The sequence below is a fragment of the Ascaphus truei genome, chromosome 5 (genome assembly GCF_040206685.1).
Source record: "Ascaphus truei isolate aAscTru1 chromosome 5, aAscTru1.hap1, whole genome shotgun sequence".
Lineage (NCBI taxonomy): Eukaryota > Metazoa > Chordata > Amphibia > Anura > Ascaphidae > Ascaphus > Ascaphus truei.
Window position 1 is genome coordinate 195,044,176 of NC_134487.1, and position 14,712 is coordinate 195,058,887.

Sequence of the window (14,712 nt, forward strand, 5' to 3'; positions counted from 1 at the left end):
TTTGCAGTGAAGGTAGCCATTGGCTGCAACTTTTTTTAAATGTGTTTTAGTGACAACCTTAGACTATTCACTGACACTGAGTTCAAGATCCAAGAAGACCATTTTGTCCTTATTTGTTTCAAAGGTGAATTTTAAATCCATATTATTGTTATTGAATGAATTTAATTGAATTTCAAGTTCGTCCTGATGTCCATCCCAGATGATAATGAGATCATCTATGTAATGGCCATAGAACACCAAACTCGCCCCCAGTCCTGCATTGCCCCACACATGGAGATCCTCCCACCATCCCATGTAGAGGTTAGCACAACTGGGGGCAAACCTGGTTCCCATGGCCGTTCCAAAGGTCTGTAAATAATAAGATTCTTCAAATAAAAAGTAATTATGAGTTTAAATAAATTGTATGGCCTGCAAAATAAATGTGGTTTGAATATTACCAATTTTAACTTATTGATCTAGGAAATATTTTACTGCTGTTAAACCTTTATTATGTTTGATGCAAGTGTATAGCGATGCTACGTCACATGTTGCCCAGATGTAGGTGGGTTTCCATGGAATGTCTGAGACAGAGTTGATGACGTGCAACGTGTCCCTTAAGTATGACCTTAATTTGGTGACTATAGGCTGTAAAAAATAATCTACATATTGGGACACGCTGGACGTCATCGACTTTATCCCAGAGACAATGGGTCTACCGGGAGGAACTGTAAGATGTTTATGTAATTTGGGGATGTGATAGAATGTGGGTGTTCTTGGAGCTCGAATATACAGAAAATTAAATTCAGCTTTATTTATGTTTTCCAGATTTAGGGCTTTTGATTAAAAGTCCCTAAATTGTGTCTGAAAATTCTCCATGGGGTCTTCCTCCAAAATACAATAAGAGGATTCATCACCCAAAAGACGGTGTGCCTCTAACAGATAATCTGATCTATTTTGGATCACAATTCCCCCTCCCTTGTCAGCTTGTCTGATGATCAAATTGGTAATTTGACCCAATTCTTTTATAGCCATATTTTCTTCCTTAGTTAGATTTTTCTTTTGAAGGATAGCATTATTCTGACATATAGATTAAAAATCCTTTAGTACCATAGCATAAAAGGTATCTATAAAGGATCCCTTAGAGTGATAGGGGGAAAAAGTTGATTTTGGTGTAAATGGGGAATGAATTATAACCTCTGAATTTGATGTCCCATAGTCACTAGAGTTTTGTAAAATGTTATCACAAGTAACAGTGGATGGTAAGATTTCTTGATTTATTTCGTTTGGAATTTCCAACTGAGAATTTATTGTGTAGTCAAATTCATACGTGGACAACTGACTAAATCCTTGTATTTGAGTGGTTTTCACCGGTGATGTATTTTCTGCAAGTATAGAGGTCATTGCATTGATACAAGCAACCTCTTGTGTAGAGAAGATCTCTTTTTTCTCTTTGTTTTGTAACACAAAATGTCTCATGAGAGTGATCTTTCTAATGTATTTATTTAAGTCAACAAATAGATCAAATTTGTTTGGAAGACTGCTAGGTGCAAATGAGAGGCACTTGGCCAGAAGTGAAATTTGGTGTGTTGATAATATAAAAGATGATAAATTAAAAATACCGTGACTTTCTGGATTGCTGTTCATTAACCTGCTCTCTTTCTTTGTTGGCACTTCCCTCCTCGGACTCCTCGCTGCTTCTCTAGTGGCTAGTACACACCCAGCTGTTGGCACATGAGAGCCTATCTCATACATGCTTTTGATTGCTGTACCTTTGTGAGTGGGCAATTTCAGGTTTTATGTTCCTTTAATACAATTTTATTATGGTAATGCACTAGGTGTGCGCCTGTTTCTTTTTCTTTCCTTTTTTCCATATATATATATATATATATATATATATATATATATATATATATATATATATATATATATATATATATATGGTTCCAGCAGGGTTTAACTCTGTGTTCAGGAGAAATGTTGCAAAGTTTCATGTGACCTTTCCATGTATAACCATTTTCATGTTTCTCTTTTAATATTGCCTGTTAAACCAATCAAGGGCTGGGTCATGTTGAAGGAACTAGGCTTTATCCCTCCAATAATGTTCCATGTTGTGGCATGAGGTATACAGGTGGGGAGGGAGGCCCCGAGTTAGTTCTATGGCTTGAGAATTCCAGTTCTGAGTTCTAGAGGGAATTCCAGCCTGAGCTGGTTTCAGTCAGAGCCAGTGGTAGTTACAGGTCCTAGAGTTCTGGGCTCCTGTGTGGCAGTTGGGGTCTCTGAAGCAGTGCTTTCAAAACACTGCGTGGGAGCAGAACAGGGAAAACTTCCTCACGGGTGTCCCTGCACCTCTACAGGGTGTTCCCAGTGGGAGTTTAAATTTTATGTACTGACAGTTGTGGATAACTTTTTTCCAATAAATTCATTTTATTGACTCTGTTGTCCTATCTGGCAAATTGATCCTTTGTGTGATAGTCCTGGTCTCCTGTGACAGTGGATAATTAGGTACATTACTCATTAAGACATATGGTATATCAGTATGTTTTGGTTCTTTGTATGTTAGGATTTATATCTATAATAGTTTTTTTGCTTTAGTTGCTCATATGAGAAATCATGTTTAATGGACTCGGAGTAACCCTAATTCAATTAAATCTAAGAGTATTTAAGATCAGGACATTGATACAGACTATCCCTGGTGAAGTCAAGTTACCCCGGTGAAATGTGTAGGATGAGATAGCTGAATAAACGGAGGACATTTCCCAGCCCCCATTGATGTTCCTGCGTGATACCGAGAAGGGACGAGTGCGCATGCGAAAACACATGCACACGCCGACAGAGCATCTCGGTGTGTAGGTCTGAGGACTGACTTCCAACTGCACTGTGGGGAAGCCTTACCTGCAGCTCGAGTGACCCTAGAGGATCCAGGCAGGAGAGTGATTGAGGGGAAAGCTGAATGAGACTCCAAAATGCAAATTTAAAGAACATCTCAAAAGTGAATTTAACCATTGGATGTTTGCCAATACACAGATGAACTTTTGGAAACAACTTGCATTATTGTTTCTTTTTCTCTCTTCTCGTCCCCATTTTTTATTTTCATCTCTACCATTTCTGTCATGGAACAAGTAAGCCCATTTCTGCTCTCTCTGATCACCCCCCCTTCTTTGCAGCTTCTGCTTGTCAGCTCCTTAAGTTCAGCTGCATGTATTTGTTCCACACACACACAGTGCCTGTGTGATGTATCAATATGTTGCCCTTTCTGCCTCTGAGCATGTAACCAGTGAGTTGCTACAGCAACCTCTGAGATTCTTCTCAGAATTGGCTATTCCGCCCTCCCCTCTGTCTTTGTTCACAGATAGTCTGTCCCAAGACTATTCCTTTTACCCACATTGCTCCTCACTTCCTTTTCCACCCTGGAGACAGTGAGTACAGCACCCATCTCTGTTACTCTCCTATGGCAAGGCCATCTCTTTCTACCTGTTTCTAACTACAAATCACTACTACACGCCTTCCACAAGTGCCTGTATTTACTGCTGCTTTTCCAATAAAGTGAAGGAAATATTATAGGACTTGGAGTGATTTGGAAAGGGAGCTGAGTTAATGCTATCTGGGGCAATTCACACATCACACGTGACCCTGGCTTCAGAATGATTTCTGTTATATGGGAGTTTCAATGTATTTCTGTTTTTTTAATCCAGCAGGAAGCGCACTCTTATGAACTTTTCTGGACCTATTTGCTTACCCCCAGTGGAAGGTGAACTTTGAGTTGCTGCACCAGCTGATTTTGTTTAAAGCCATCATTTTTTTTATTTTTTATATATAGCTGTGATATCTGCACTACATATATCCACCAGCTCACTAATATATTTATATTATATATACTTTTTTTCTTCTATTATTTAGTTGAGTAGTGCTTTCTGAATAGTTTTATATAGTTCCCTCTGGCAGCAAAATGGTCAAACCCGATATTTAAACCCCGTGCATAGCTTCCAACACCGTCCAGCAGTGAAGGGGTTAATAATTTCTTGGACTTTTTAAAATTTAAAGAAGCTCCAAATCTTTAAATGGAGTCTCTGATCCCTGCTGAGTCTCAAATTAATCCGGATAAAGCAGCTAGGATTTTACAGAGCACTTTGTATTAACCAATTCCTTGCTTGCTATGCACAAAGACCCTCAAAAGCTCTGTGCACACTCTTGTGTGAAAGAGATAACAGGAAAAAAGCTTTGTGAGGCGGTGCAGCTGCCTTGGTAAAACAAGTTGTGGACCAGGACCGCTCTGTCTGTACAAAAACTTTTATTGGCACATTACAACAAGAATCCGCTCTTACGCTTTTCACGCGGCAGACCGCGCTTTATCAAAAAGTATCTTTGACAAAGTGCTGTCTGCCGCGTGAAACGCGTAAGAGCGGATTCTTGTTGTAATGTGCCAATAAAAGTTTTTGTACAGACAGAGCGGTCCAACAGTCGGTAGGAGCACGCAGACAGCATCCAGTTTCCCACGGCCAAAAAGTGAGTTATTCAATTTATATACACTCACCAGTGTTTGGAACAAAGACATTACTGCTACCTTATACAAGATATAACTCCAACAAGAGGCTATTGAGTAAACAGTATCATTGATATTCAAATGTGACCAGTATTGTGTGATAATACTGCTACCTCATATAAGATATTGAGTGTGCAGTACTACTGATGTTCATATGTGGCTTCGTGGGACAATGATAAAGGATTTATTGTGCTGTTTGGGAACTTATAAACAAATATAAATGTGTCAAGGCTGGATATACTTTGAGCAGCATCGCAAGGGTTTTTTTGTACCCCCACCTCTTCCTTGTGAAAGAGATAAGAGGAGTGTTTGTACAGGTGTATAAATAAGGGAACATCAGGCATAGGCTGGCACTTCACCCGGACCCTGAGCGACAGAGACGAACCTTCTTCTAACCCTGGTACAGGTAATGCAGAAATGTCCTATAAATACCAGAACCTCAAGAGAGACCCTGAATATATCAGGAAGAAACTCCCAGATTCACTAATGGGCGACGAATGAAAGAATTAGCATTACTGGTGCTTAACGCCAATTTTATTTAATCAACCTATTCGCTAAAGCAGTTTCACCAGCAGCAAAGCAAAGGGGGCATTGTACCACTGTGATATGTCAGCGTTATTTGTAACATACAGAAGAGCATGCAAATGAGTAATTAACGCCAAATTACTTATTTAGACGATATTCACTATGGTACACGGCGATAGGCAACCGCCAAAAACATAGTTATATAGTAGATAGGGTTAAAAAAAAAAAAGACATGTCCATCGAGTGCAACCTATGTTAAATTTAGATCTCAGATACTTATCATATATTTGTATGGCCACTAACAAAGCAGGAGTGGCTCGTTAGTAAAGATACCGACTCCGTAAACAATGACACCGAGTTTGAATCAGGGAACCTGGCACAAATCCTGGTGTCAGCTCCTTGTGACCTTGGGCAAGTCTCTTTATCTCCCTGTGCCTCAGGCAACAAAACCATAGATTGCAAGCTCATTTGGGCAGGGGGAGTTTGTAAAAAAATCCTATGTTCTGCGTACCGTGCACTATACTGTAATTGCGAAGCAGTTTGAGTCCCAAAGGTAGAAAAGTTCCATGTGAAATTAAATTATTTTTAATCACCGCACTCTCCGCAAGCTGGCTTTAAGCCTTTGCCTATGTTTAGAATTGCCACTACATACAGTACATAGCTAAGATAAGACTATCCAACCTAGAATAGGTGCTTAAAATACATAATAGGAGCATTGCATAACATATTAATATATTAACCTGCTAGGAACCCATGACTAGCCGACCACTTGTTTTACTCATGGAAAACCAAATTATTAGTAATAGTCAGCATGGATTTATGAAGGATACTGTAGATCATGCCAAACTAACCTTATTTGTTTCTTTGAGGAGGTAAGAACAACTCAACCCCGTTATAGCGCGATCCGTTACAACGCGGATCCGCTTATATCGCGATGCAAGCGTGGCTCCCAGTTTTCGTTTTTATGAGTACTTTACAACACGATTATTGCTATCTTAAATACATTATTGTACAATGCATACAATTGTACATTATTTATAACGCGATCCGCTTATAACGCAATGTTATTCTTTGGACCCCAAGCACAGTGTTATAAGGGGGTTGAGCTGTAGGAATTTAGACCAGGGTAATGCAGTTGATGTGGTCTACATAGATTTTGCAAAGGCTTTTGATACGGTTCCACACAAGAGGTTAGTGTACAAAATAAAGCAAACTGGACACAGTAAAAATATTTGCACCTGGATTAAAGACTGGTTGAAGGATAGAAAACAGAGAGTTGTAATAAATGGAACTTTTTTAAGTTGGGCTAAAGTTATGAGTGGAGTACATCAGTGATCGGTACTGGGACTCCTGCTTTTTAACTTGTTTATCAATGACCTTGAGGTTGGCATAGAGAGCAAAGTCTCCATCTTTGCTGATGACACTAAGTTGTGTAAGGTACAGATGCAGCGGCCATTATTCGAACATTTCACGGAGCCGTTTTCGTGTGGTCTGCTGTATTCCAGCGGCCAATCATTTATCGCAGTTGCTTTGTTTGAATTTCATGGATTCTGTTTCTTTGGGTGCAATTCTTTGCGTATCCGTGGCAGAAATGAATGAATTGTAATCTGTACAGTACTGTTCTACTGTGTCAATTTCAGGTGTTTAAAAACCAGAACACTAAAATGAAATTTTCTGTACTTGCGTCTTAAGGCGGTAAGATTGGAAGAAATCATGCGCCATGACGTGGGTATTCCAAGGTATACAACGCGTGAAATGTTCGAATAACGGCCGCTGCATCTGTAGTAGAATCAAAGAGGGATGTAATTTCCCTCCAGACGGGCTTGGATAGACTGGAAACTTGGGCAGGTAAATGGTACATGAGGTTTAATACAGATAAATGGAAGGTTATGCATTTCGGAAACAAGAATAAATAGGCAATATACAAATTAAATGGGGATAAATTAGGGGAATCCTTGATGGAGAAGGATTTAGGAGTGCTTGTAGACAGCAGGTGTAGCAATAGTGCCCAAAGCCATGCAGTAGCTGCAAAGGCAAACAAGATCTTATCTTGCATTAAATGGGCAATGGATGGAAGAAAAGTAAACATCATGATGCCCCTTTATAATGCATTAGTAATACCACACACCTTGAATATGGAGTACAATTTTGGGCACCATTCCGTAGAAAAGACATTATGGAACTAGAGTGCATAGAAGAGCCACCAAATTAATAAAGGGGATGGACAATCTGGCTTATGAGGAGAGGATTTTGTCTTTGCTAATGGTGATGGAGCGCTGGCCACGTGGCGGTGGTTCAGCCAATGAGGGCGAACCGGCTGCGTGAAGTCGTGGCCGGGCCCCCCCACGCCTCCCCATTGCATGCTGCTTGGATCCCACCAGGTCGCGCTGCTGCTGGGAACGAGTGCCGCCAGGCACCCCGCCGTGCACACTGGGGCCACAGACTAAGAGGGGATATGATAACTATATACATATATATTTGGGAACAGTACAAGCTTTCAAAAGAACTACTCATCCCAAGGGCAGTATAAAGGACATAGGGTCATCCCTTAAGGTTGGGGGAAAGGAGATTTCACCTGCAACAAAGGAAAGGGTTCTTTACAGTAAGGGCAGTTAAAATGTGGAATTCATTACCCATGGAGACTGTGATGGCAGATACAAAAGATTTGTTAAAAAAAGGTTGGTCATCTTTTTAGAAACAAAAGGTGAACAGAGATATACCATATAAGTAAAAGGGAAACATGTTGATAAAGGAAGGGAGTAATCCGATTGCCAATTATTCGAGTCAGGAAGAATTTATTTTTCCCATGATGTGATATCATTGGATGATATTTCACTGGGTTTTTTGTTTGCCTTCCTCTGGATTAATATACTGTAAGTACGGATATAGGATAAAGTATCTATCGTCCATATTTATTATAGGTTGAACTTGATGGACGCATCTTTTTTCAACCTTATCTACTGTGCAACTATAGGCTTTTTTCACCTGAGGAATTTGCGCTTTTTGTGTTTTATTTGTAGGGGGTTATGTTATATATTAACATAATTGCAATCCCATTCAATCCATTGGCAGCCTCAGGCATCAGAGGGGTTAAATAATTTTCGGTCATAGGGTTGCGTACGAAATCCCACCCCTGTATGTAAATTATATGAATATCGCAACCCATTTACAGTATAAATTAATAATTCTTTATGAATGCGGCAGTAATGAAAAAAAGTTTTTATTAAATATTGCAGTGACCCAATTCCTAATAACTCCAAAACATTAGAGCTGCAACATAAACCATTGGTGTATCCAGCTGCAACGAGATTTATAATGAAGACAGGAAAATAGGCAGACTAGGAAGCACAAATCGTTCTTATCAGCTATCAACTTGTATATTTCTAAATCCCAGCAGGATCGGAGGGATTTGGTTCAGGGCTCAGATTCAGCATGGGGCAAAACGTGAAATCTCGAAACTCGTAGTAAAAAAAACCCCAAAACAAACAGCACCAGATTGATTGTTGTGAGGGGAAAGTTAATGACTGTTTCTTTGCAGGATGAAAGTCTGTGGGATGCTCAGCTTCCTCTTCCTACTTTTGTCCTCTGAGGTCAGTCATGCTCAGCACTGGTCCTATGGGCTACGGCCAGGAGGAAAAAGGGACTCGGAAAACCTCCAGGACCCGTATCCTGAGGTAAAGACACAGGAATACTCATCTATAAAATGTAATTGGGTCACCCAAAAGGGGAGGGAAGAGACTATGGAACAGGAGGAGTACACGGAGCGCAAGAACTCCTCTCGTGTGTGAATGGTAGTTCACAGGAATCAGATCAACATGTATTAAAAGAAAAGAGAAAAGATCATGGTACAATACAGTTTAATAAACAAAATATCCTTAGAGCAGTGAGCTCCAGTACACTCACATGCTCCACGATCATAAAAGGCAGTGTAACCAATTCAGGGTTAGGAGCGACGCCAGCAATACAGCACACACAGCTACACACGAATCCTCTGGGTAGGATCAGTCTCATCCGCATCCGAACAGCGTCTGACGTCACGGGACTTCCTCGGCTCTCCTCCAATAGTAAGGGAGGTAGCAGGCTACGGAGTCAGCGTCAGCGTTGAGGTCTTTACAGCGGGAGAACAGCTGGTTCACAGAAAACGGCAAAAGGCTCCACACTGCTCCACACAGCTCACGAATCACTGCTCTAAGGATTTTTTGTTTATTAAACTGTATTGTACCATGATCTTTTCTCTTTTCTTTTAATACATGTTGATCTGATTCCTGTGAACTACCATTCACCAACGAGAGGAGTTCTTGCGCTCTGTGTACTCCTCCTGTTGTCTATTGAGGGATTGTGAAATTCCTCACACCAGCAGCATCTCCTCTTGGTGATATCATTTTTTGTGATTTATTTGTGATATATTATTGGGTTTGCGCTTACCTTCTCCTGCACCAGAGACTCTCTGGACCCTTCTGTTTGTCACAGTGTCACCGTGGAGTGAGACATACATGGACTCTTCTGTCCATGTAACCCTAGGTGGGGGAGGGCGGGTGGGGGATTAGAGGAGGGTGTAGGTAATAAATAAAAAAAGCAAAATGAATGTTTCTTCCCTCATTCAGGTTCCAAATGAAGTTTCCTTGTTCACAGAACCGCAACGTTTGGAGTGTTTGATACCCCAGAGCAGGCTCAGCATCTTCAAGGGGGCTCTGGTAAGTGGCAGCCAGCTTGTAATTGTGCTCCAGGTTTCCTGGGGTGACATACAATGAGATCTAACCCTTCCAAAGTTGGAATAATTATTAACTTCTATACTCTCTAGCTGAGTGTTTTTCAACCAGGGTTCTCCAGTAATGATGGGCACTTTTTTCCCTGCGGATTTGGATCTGCTTCGGATCGTCCAGGTACCTTTGGTCTGCGGATTTTCCTGGATCAGTCTCAAAAAGGCAAATTCGCAGTTTCGTATTGTCATTTTTAGTTTAGAGAGCAATCCGAAATCTGTGGCCGGATTGTTAAAAATCCAAACATGGATTAGTCTGTGGGATGGGAATCTCTCTCTCTCTGCAGGTTAATCTGTGTGTGGATTGTATTCAGATTTAGATTAATCTGCACAGATTTTTTTAGTGCTCAATCCGCCTATGGATTTTGGTGGTGGGGGTGGTGGTGGTGGGAGGAAGGGGGAAGGCAGATGACAGATTTGAGCTAAAAATCCAGGAAATGGATTTGGACAGGTTTGCCTATCTCTATTAATTGATATTATTAAGGCATGATCATCTCGCTTGACTACATGCATTTCACACCTATTTTGAGCCATCCAAGATTTATGCCATCTCCTGGCCACTATATTACTTTTTAAGAACTGTTTATACCTGCAATACAGTGATACATGTTTTATTAGTTTCATATTAAAGGCTATGTTTTAATCCGGTGGTGTGCAACCAAATGAATTCTTTGATAGTGCACATCTTTTTGTGCCTTCCATTTTGTTCTGCTTATTCACTACCAATTCACAGCTTTTGCACCCACCAGTCTATCACTAGGATTCACCTATTATCCTAATCAATTAGTGCAGAGATCAAGTTGATCATCAACTCCCCCCATCCCTTTTGTTCTCCCAATTTTCAAGTCATTTGAAAATTGTACCAAATACAGTACAGACGAATTTACAATGCATCTGATCTCAGACGCGCGATTAGAGAGGGTTGGGGTTCCGCAGAATTTGACAATATAATTATAGGGTTCCTTAACCAAAAACAAAAAACTATTGCTCTAGATATCCTTCCTATGCATTGTCCCAACCTCCCCACACTCTGTAGGTTCTCCATATAACCACCCCCTGTAACTCTCATTGCTCCCTATAACTCATCCTATTGACCCATATATCTGCTCCCTTTACCTCCTCTATATAACCCCTCTCCAGTTCCTCCATATAACCTCTCTCCAGCGCCTGCATATAACCGCTCCCTATACTTCCCCCCCTATTGCTCAATATAACTGATCCCTATAACACTTATTGTTTCTCAGAATTGCGGCCTGTTGACACTCTCCACACACACTTGTAAAAATAGATGCAAGATAAAAACATATTTCTTTTGCAACAGTTTGGCTCCAGGTTTCATGCCACCTCTGGATTTTAAATTCTAAAGTGAAAGTTTATTATATTAACCGAATCAACTCATGAAAAAAAAGAAAAAAAAAAAGCGATCATAATACATTAGTGTAAGTTTGCTTGTAACCACCCCCTGTAATGTTGTGATGCTCGGTGGGTGTATGTTTCTTTTGCAGACGAGCTGGCTGGAAGGAGAGAATGCAAGAAAGAAGATATGAGGGAGAGGCCGTGCAGGTGCAAGTGATGAACAATCTCAGCTGTGTTATTCCTTTCATCAATAAAACACCAGTTGAGACCATGTTGTGTGCAAACACTCTGTCATCTACTATAAGCACCTAAACCGACACTGCTGTGCAGGCTACACTGCTCTGTAGACCATAACACTGTGCTCTTCAGACTGTGATTACATTGCTCTGCGGATTATTACACTGCTCTTCAGACCATTATTGGACAGATGCACTAGTCTGCAGCCTGGCAGCAAGGTGCTTAAACATAGATTTTAACACTCCTGTCCTGTGTATTCTGTTCTTGTAAATTCTTTGCGCTCTCCTCTCCCTTGCACCAGTGTAGCCAGGACAAACAGAAAGAGTCAATTATATAGAAATGAAAACATTACAAATACAAGAACATTCGGTACCACTTGTATTTTGGGTATCTGTCCACCAGAGAGCAGCAGATGCTGACAGCAGGTCTGACTGTAAATCAACTTTTATTTTGATGCCCAATTTAAAAAAAATGGTGATAATTTTAGTGCAACCTCCCAAAGCAGAATCTGTTTAGACATCAAGCTTTGCATGATTCACAATATTATTTAACATGTATGTATGCATACATACATATATAGAGTATATGGACAAGGGGCAAAAGGTGACACACTGAGTGCTCATATGCATGTGATAATGGTGAAAGACAGAATTGCAGACATGTCTGAGACACGTGAATGTGCTCATAGGTGGTATTTTCCATTTGAGATTTTATATACACACACACAGACTCACACAGACACCAGAATAAATGAGTACTTCAGTATTAGGTGATAAATTGTTATTCCAAATAAAAAAGGTATGTCATAGGACAAGCTTTTGAGAGTTCCCAGGTCAGCAATACTGATTAACAAAAAAAAAAATCTATGGCTAAAACAGGGGTTATGGGTAGGGTAACCAGATTTTCAAAATGAAAAACCGGGACACTTTAAAACATTATTTATAAAACAATGTACATCACGTCACGCGCCCCTCCCCCCTCCCCCCTCCCCGTTGCCATGACAACAAGACACTAACGTCAGGCGGTGACATGTTGCCATGACAATGTGGCATCACGTGATGCCTCGTCACCATAATGCATCCCATTGTCATGTCAACTTGATGCAGCGTGACATCACGGAGCTTGTTGTTATGGCAATGTGCATTACGTGACGTCGTGCAGCCATATTGACGGAATTTGGAGGGGAGGATACAGCCAAAGGCAAGAGAAATAAATATATAATAACTAGATCTAAAAAAATGTTATCTCCGCGTTAGCCTTCAATAGAAGGTGGCAACCCTGGCTGCAGTGTGTGTTTCTGTATACAGAGGTGGGCCCTGATGTGTGTTTTTCTGTATACAGAGGTAGGCCCTGCAGTGGGTGTTTGTGTGTATAGAGGTGGGGGCTGCAGTGTGTGTTTGTGTGTATAGAGCAGTGATTCCCAACCTTTTTTGTTTGGAGGAACCCTTTAAATTTTGTTTGCAGCATCTCCCTCTCCCCCCCCTGCAGCATCTCCCCCCCCCCTGCAGCATCTCCCTCCTCCCCCTGCAGCATCTCCCTCTCTCCCCATGCAGCATCTCCCTCTCCCCCCCCACTGCAGCATCTCCCTCTCCCCCCCGCAGCATCTCCCTCTCTCCCCCCTGCACCATCTCCCTCTCCCCCCCTGCAGCATCTCCTTCTCCCCCCCTGCAGCATCTCCCTCCCCCCCTGCAGCATCTCCCTCTCCCCCCTGCAGCATCTCCCTCTCCCCCCTGCAGCATCTCCCTCTCCCTCCCTGCAGCATCTCCCTCTCCCTCCCCCCCCTGCACATCTCCCTCTCCCTCCCCCTGCAGCATCTCCCTCTCCCCCCCCTGCAGCATCTCCCTCTCCCCCCCCTGCAGCATCTCCCTCTCTACACCCCCCCCCCCCACGGCATCTCCCTCTCCCCCCCATATGCCTACCGGTGGCGGCGGCTGCGGGTTCGGCGGAGGCGGCAGGCTGTGAGCGGGCTCTGAGGGGGGAGGGAGGGAGACGGGGTGCCAGGGAAGGGAGGGGGGTGCCGGGGGAGTGAGGGAGAGAGCCGGGTTGCCAGGGGAGTGAGGGGGTGCCGGGCGAGTGAGGGAGAGAGCTTGGTTTCCGGGGGAGTGAGGAGGGGTGCCGGGGATTGAAGGAGAGTGTCGGGTTGCCGGGGGATTGAAGGAGAGAGCCGGGTTTGCCGGGGGAGTGAGGGAGAAAGCCGGGGGAGTGAGGGAGTGAACCAGGTTGCCGAGGAGCCAGAAGGAGGGCCAGAGTGCCGGGGGAGGCCAGAGTGCTGGGGGAGGGAAAGCCGGGGAGAGCCAAAGCCCCGGCCCCCGGCATACTCCATCCAATCCCCTGCAGCCCGGCATTCTAAAGCCCCACCCCCCGGCATTCTCCATCCAATCCCTTGCGGCCCGGCATTCTAAAGCCCCGCCCCCCGGCATTCTCCATCCAATCCCCTGCGGCCCGGCACGTTTCTACAGAAGCCCAACCCGTCAGTAAGAAAAAATACTTGCCGGGCTGCTCTGCATCCTCTTCCTCCCCGCCGCCACGCACCACCGCAGCCCCCCCTCCCCCCCGCCGACACAAAAAACCGGGACATTCCCAGGACAGTCAGGCAACCGGTACAGCACACGAAAAACCGGGACTGTCCCGGCAAAACGGAGCGAAGTCGCGAACTTGGAAGCTGGAAATATTTGATTTTCAAGGGCTGGCGCCTCATGTGACAGCCCCTGAACAAATCAAATACCAGTAAGCCCGAGACGCCGCCGCAAAGCGAAATATAACTTTCGCTAGCGGCGATGGCACTATACACGCGGCCTGAGTCTGATCCTGAGACTATTCCTGTTTCCCAGAAACCCTTACACTTTTTTTCTACCCTAGCAGACTGAGTACATCTCATGCTATTCACCTCTTGGCAAGGATTACCGTTTTTTACCTTTCCCTACTATCAAGCACCCTCACTATAGAGCTTTCTCTCACTACACCATCATCTACAAGTGCCTTTGTGTGTCTATGCTTTCCCCAATAAAGTGAAGAAAAGACAAAGAACTTGTTGAGCTTGTAAAAGGAACGAGTTAAGCTATCTGGCCATACTTATACCCAGCGTATACCATGTAGCTCCAGAATACTAACTGAGGCCTGTAGAGTCTGAGATGTAACTCTTGTTTTTTTTTTTGCAATTTCTCTGAGCATTGCATGGTCTGACCTTGGGGTGAATTTGCTGGGACGTCCACTCCTGGAAACATTGGCAATTGTCTTGAATGTTTTCCACTTTTGAATAATCTTTTTCACTGTAGAATGATGGACTTTAAATTGTTTGGAAGTGGCCTTATAAACC

The 14,712-nt window shown here is 42.9% G+C and overlaps 1 protein-coding gene across 1 annotated transcript; it reads left to right on the plus strand.

Annotated features, from left to right (window-relative positions):
- The first annotated feature begins 8,588 nt into the window (after positions 1 to 8,588).
- GNRH1 (gonadotropin releasing hormone 1) lies at positions 8,589 to 11,365 on the plus strand. Its single transcript, XM_075598998.1, has 3 exons — positions 8,589 to 8,718; positions 9,649 to 9,738; positions 11,309 to 11,365. Exons 1-3 carry the CDS (start codon positions 8,599 to 8,601, stop codon positions 11,348 to 11,350), a joined length of 252 nt encoding a protein of 83 aa, XP_075455113.1. The 5' UTR covers positions 8,589 to 8,598; the 3' UTR covers positions 11,351 to 11,365.
- The last annotated feature ends 3,347 nt before the right edge of the window (positions 11,366 to 14,712 follow it).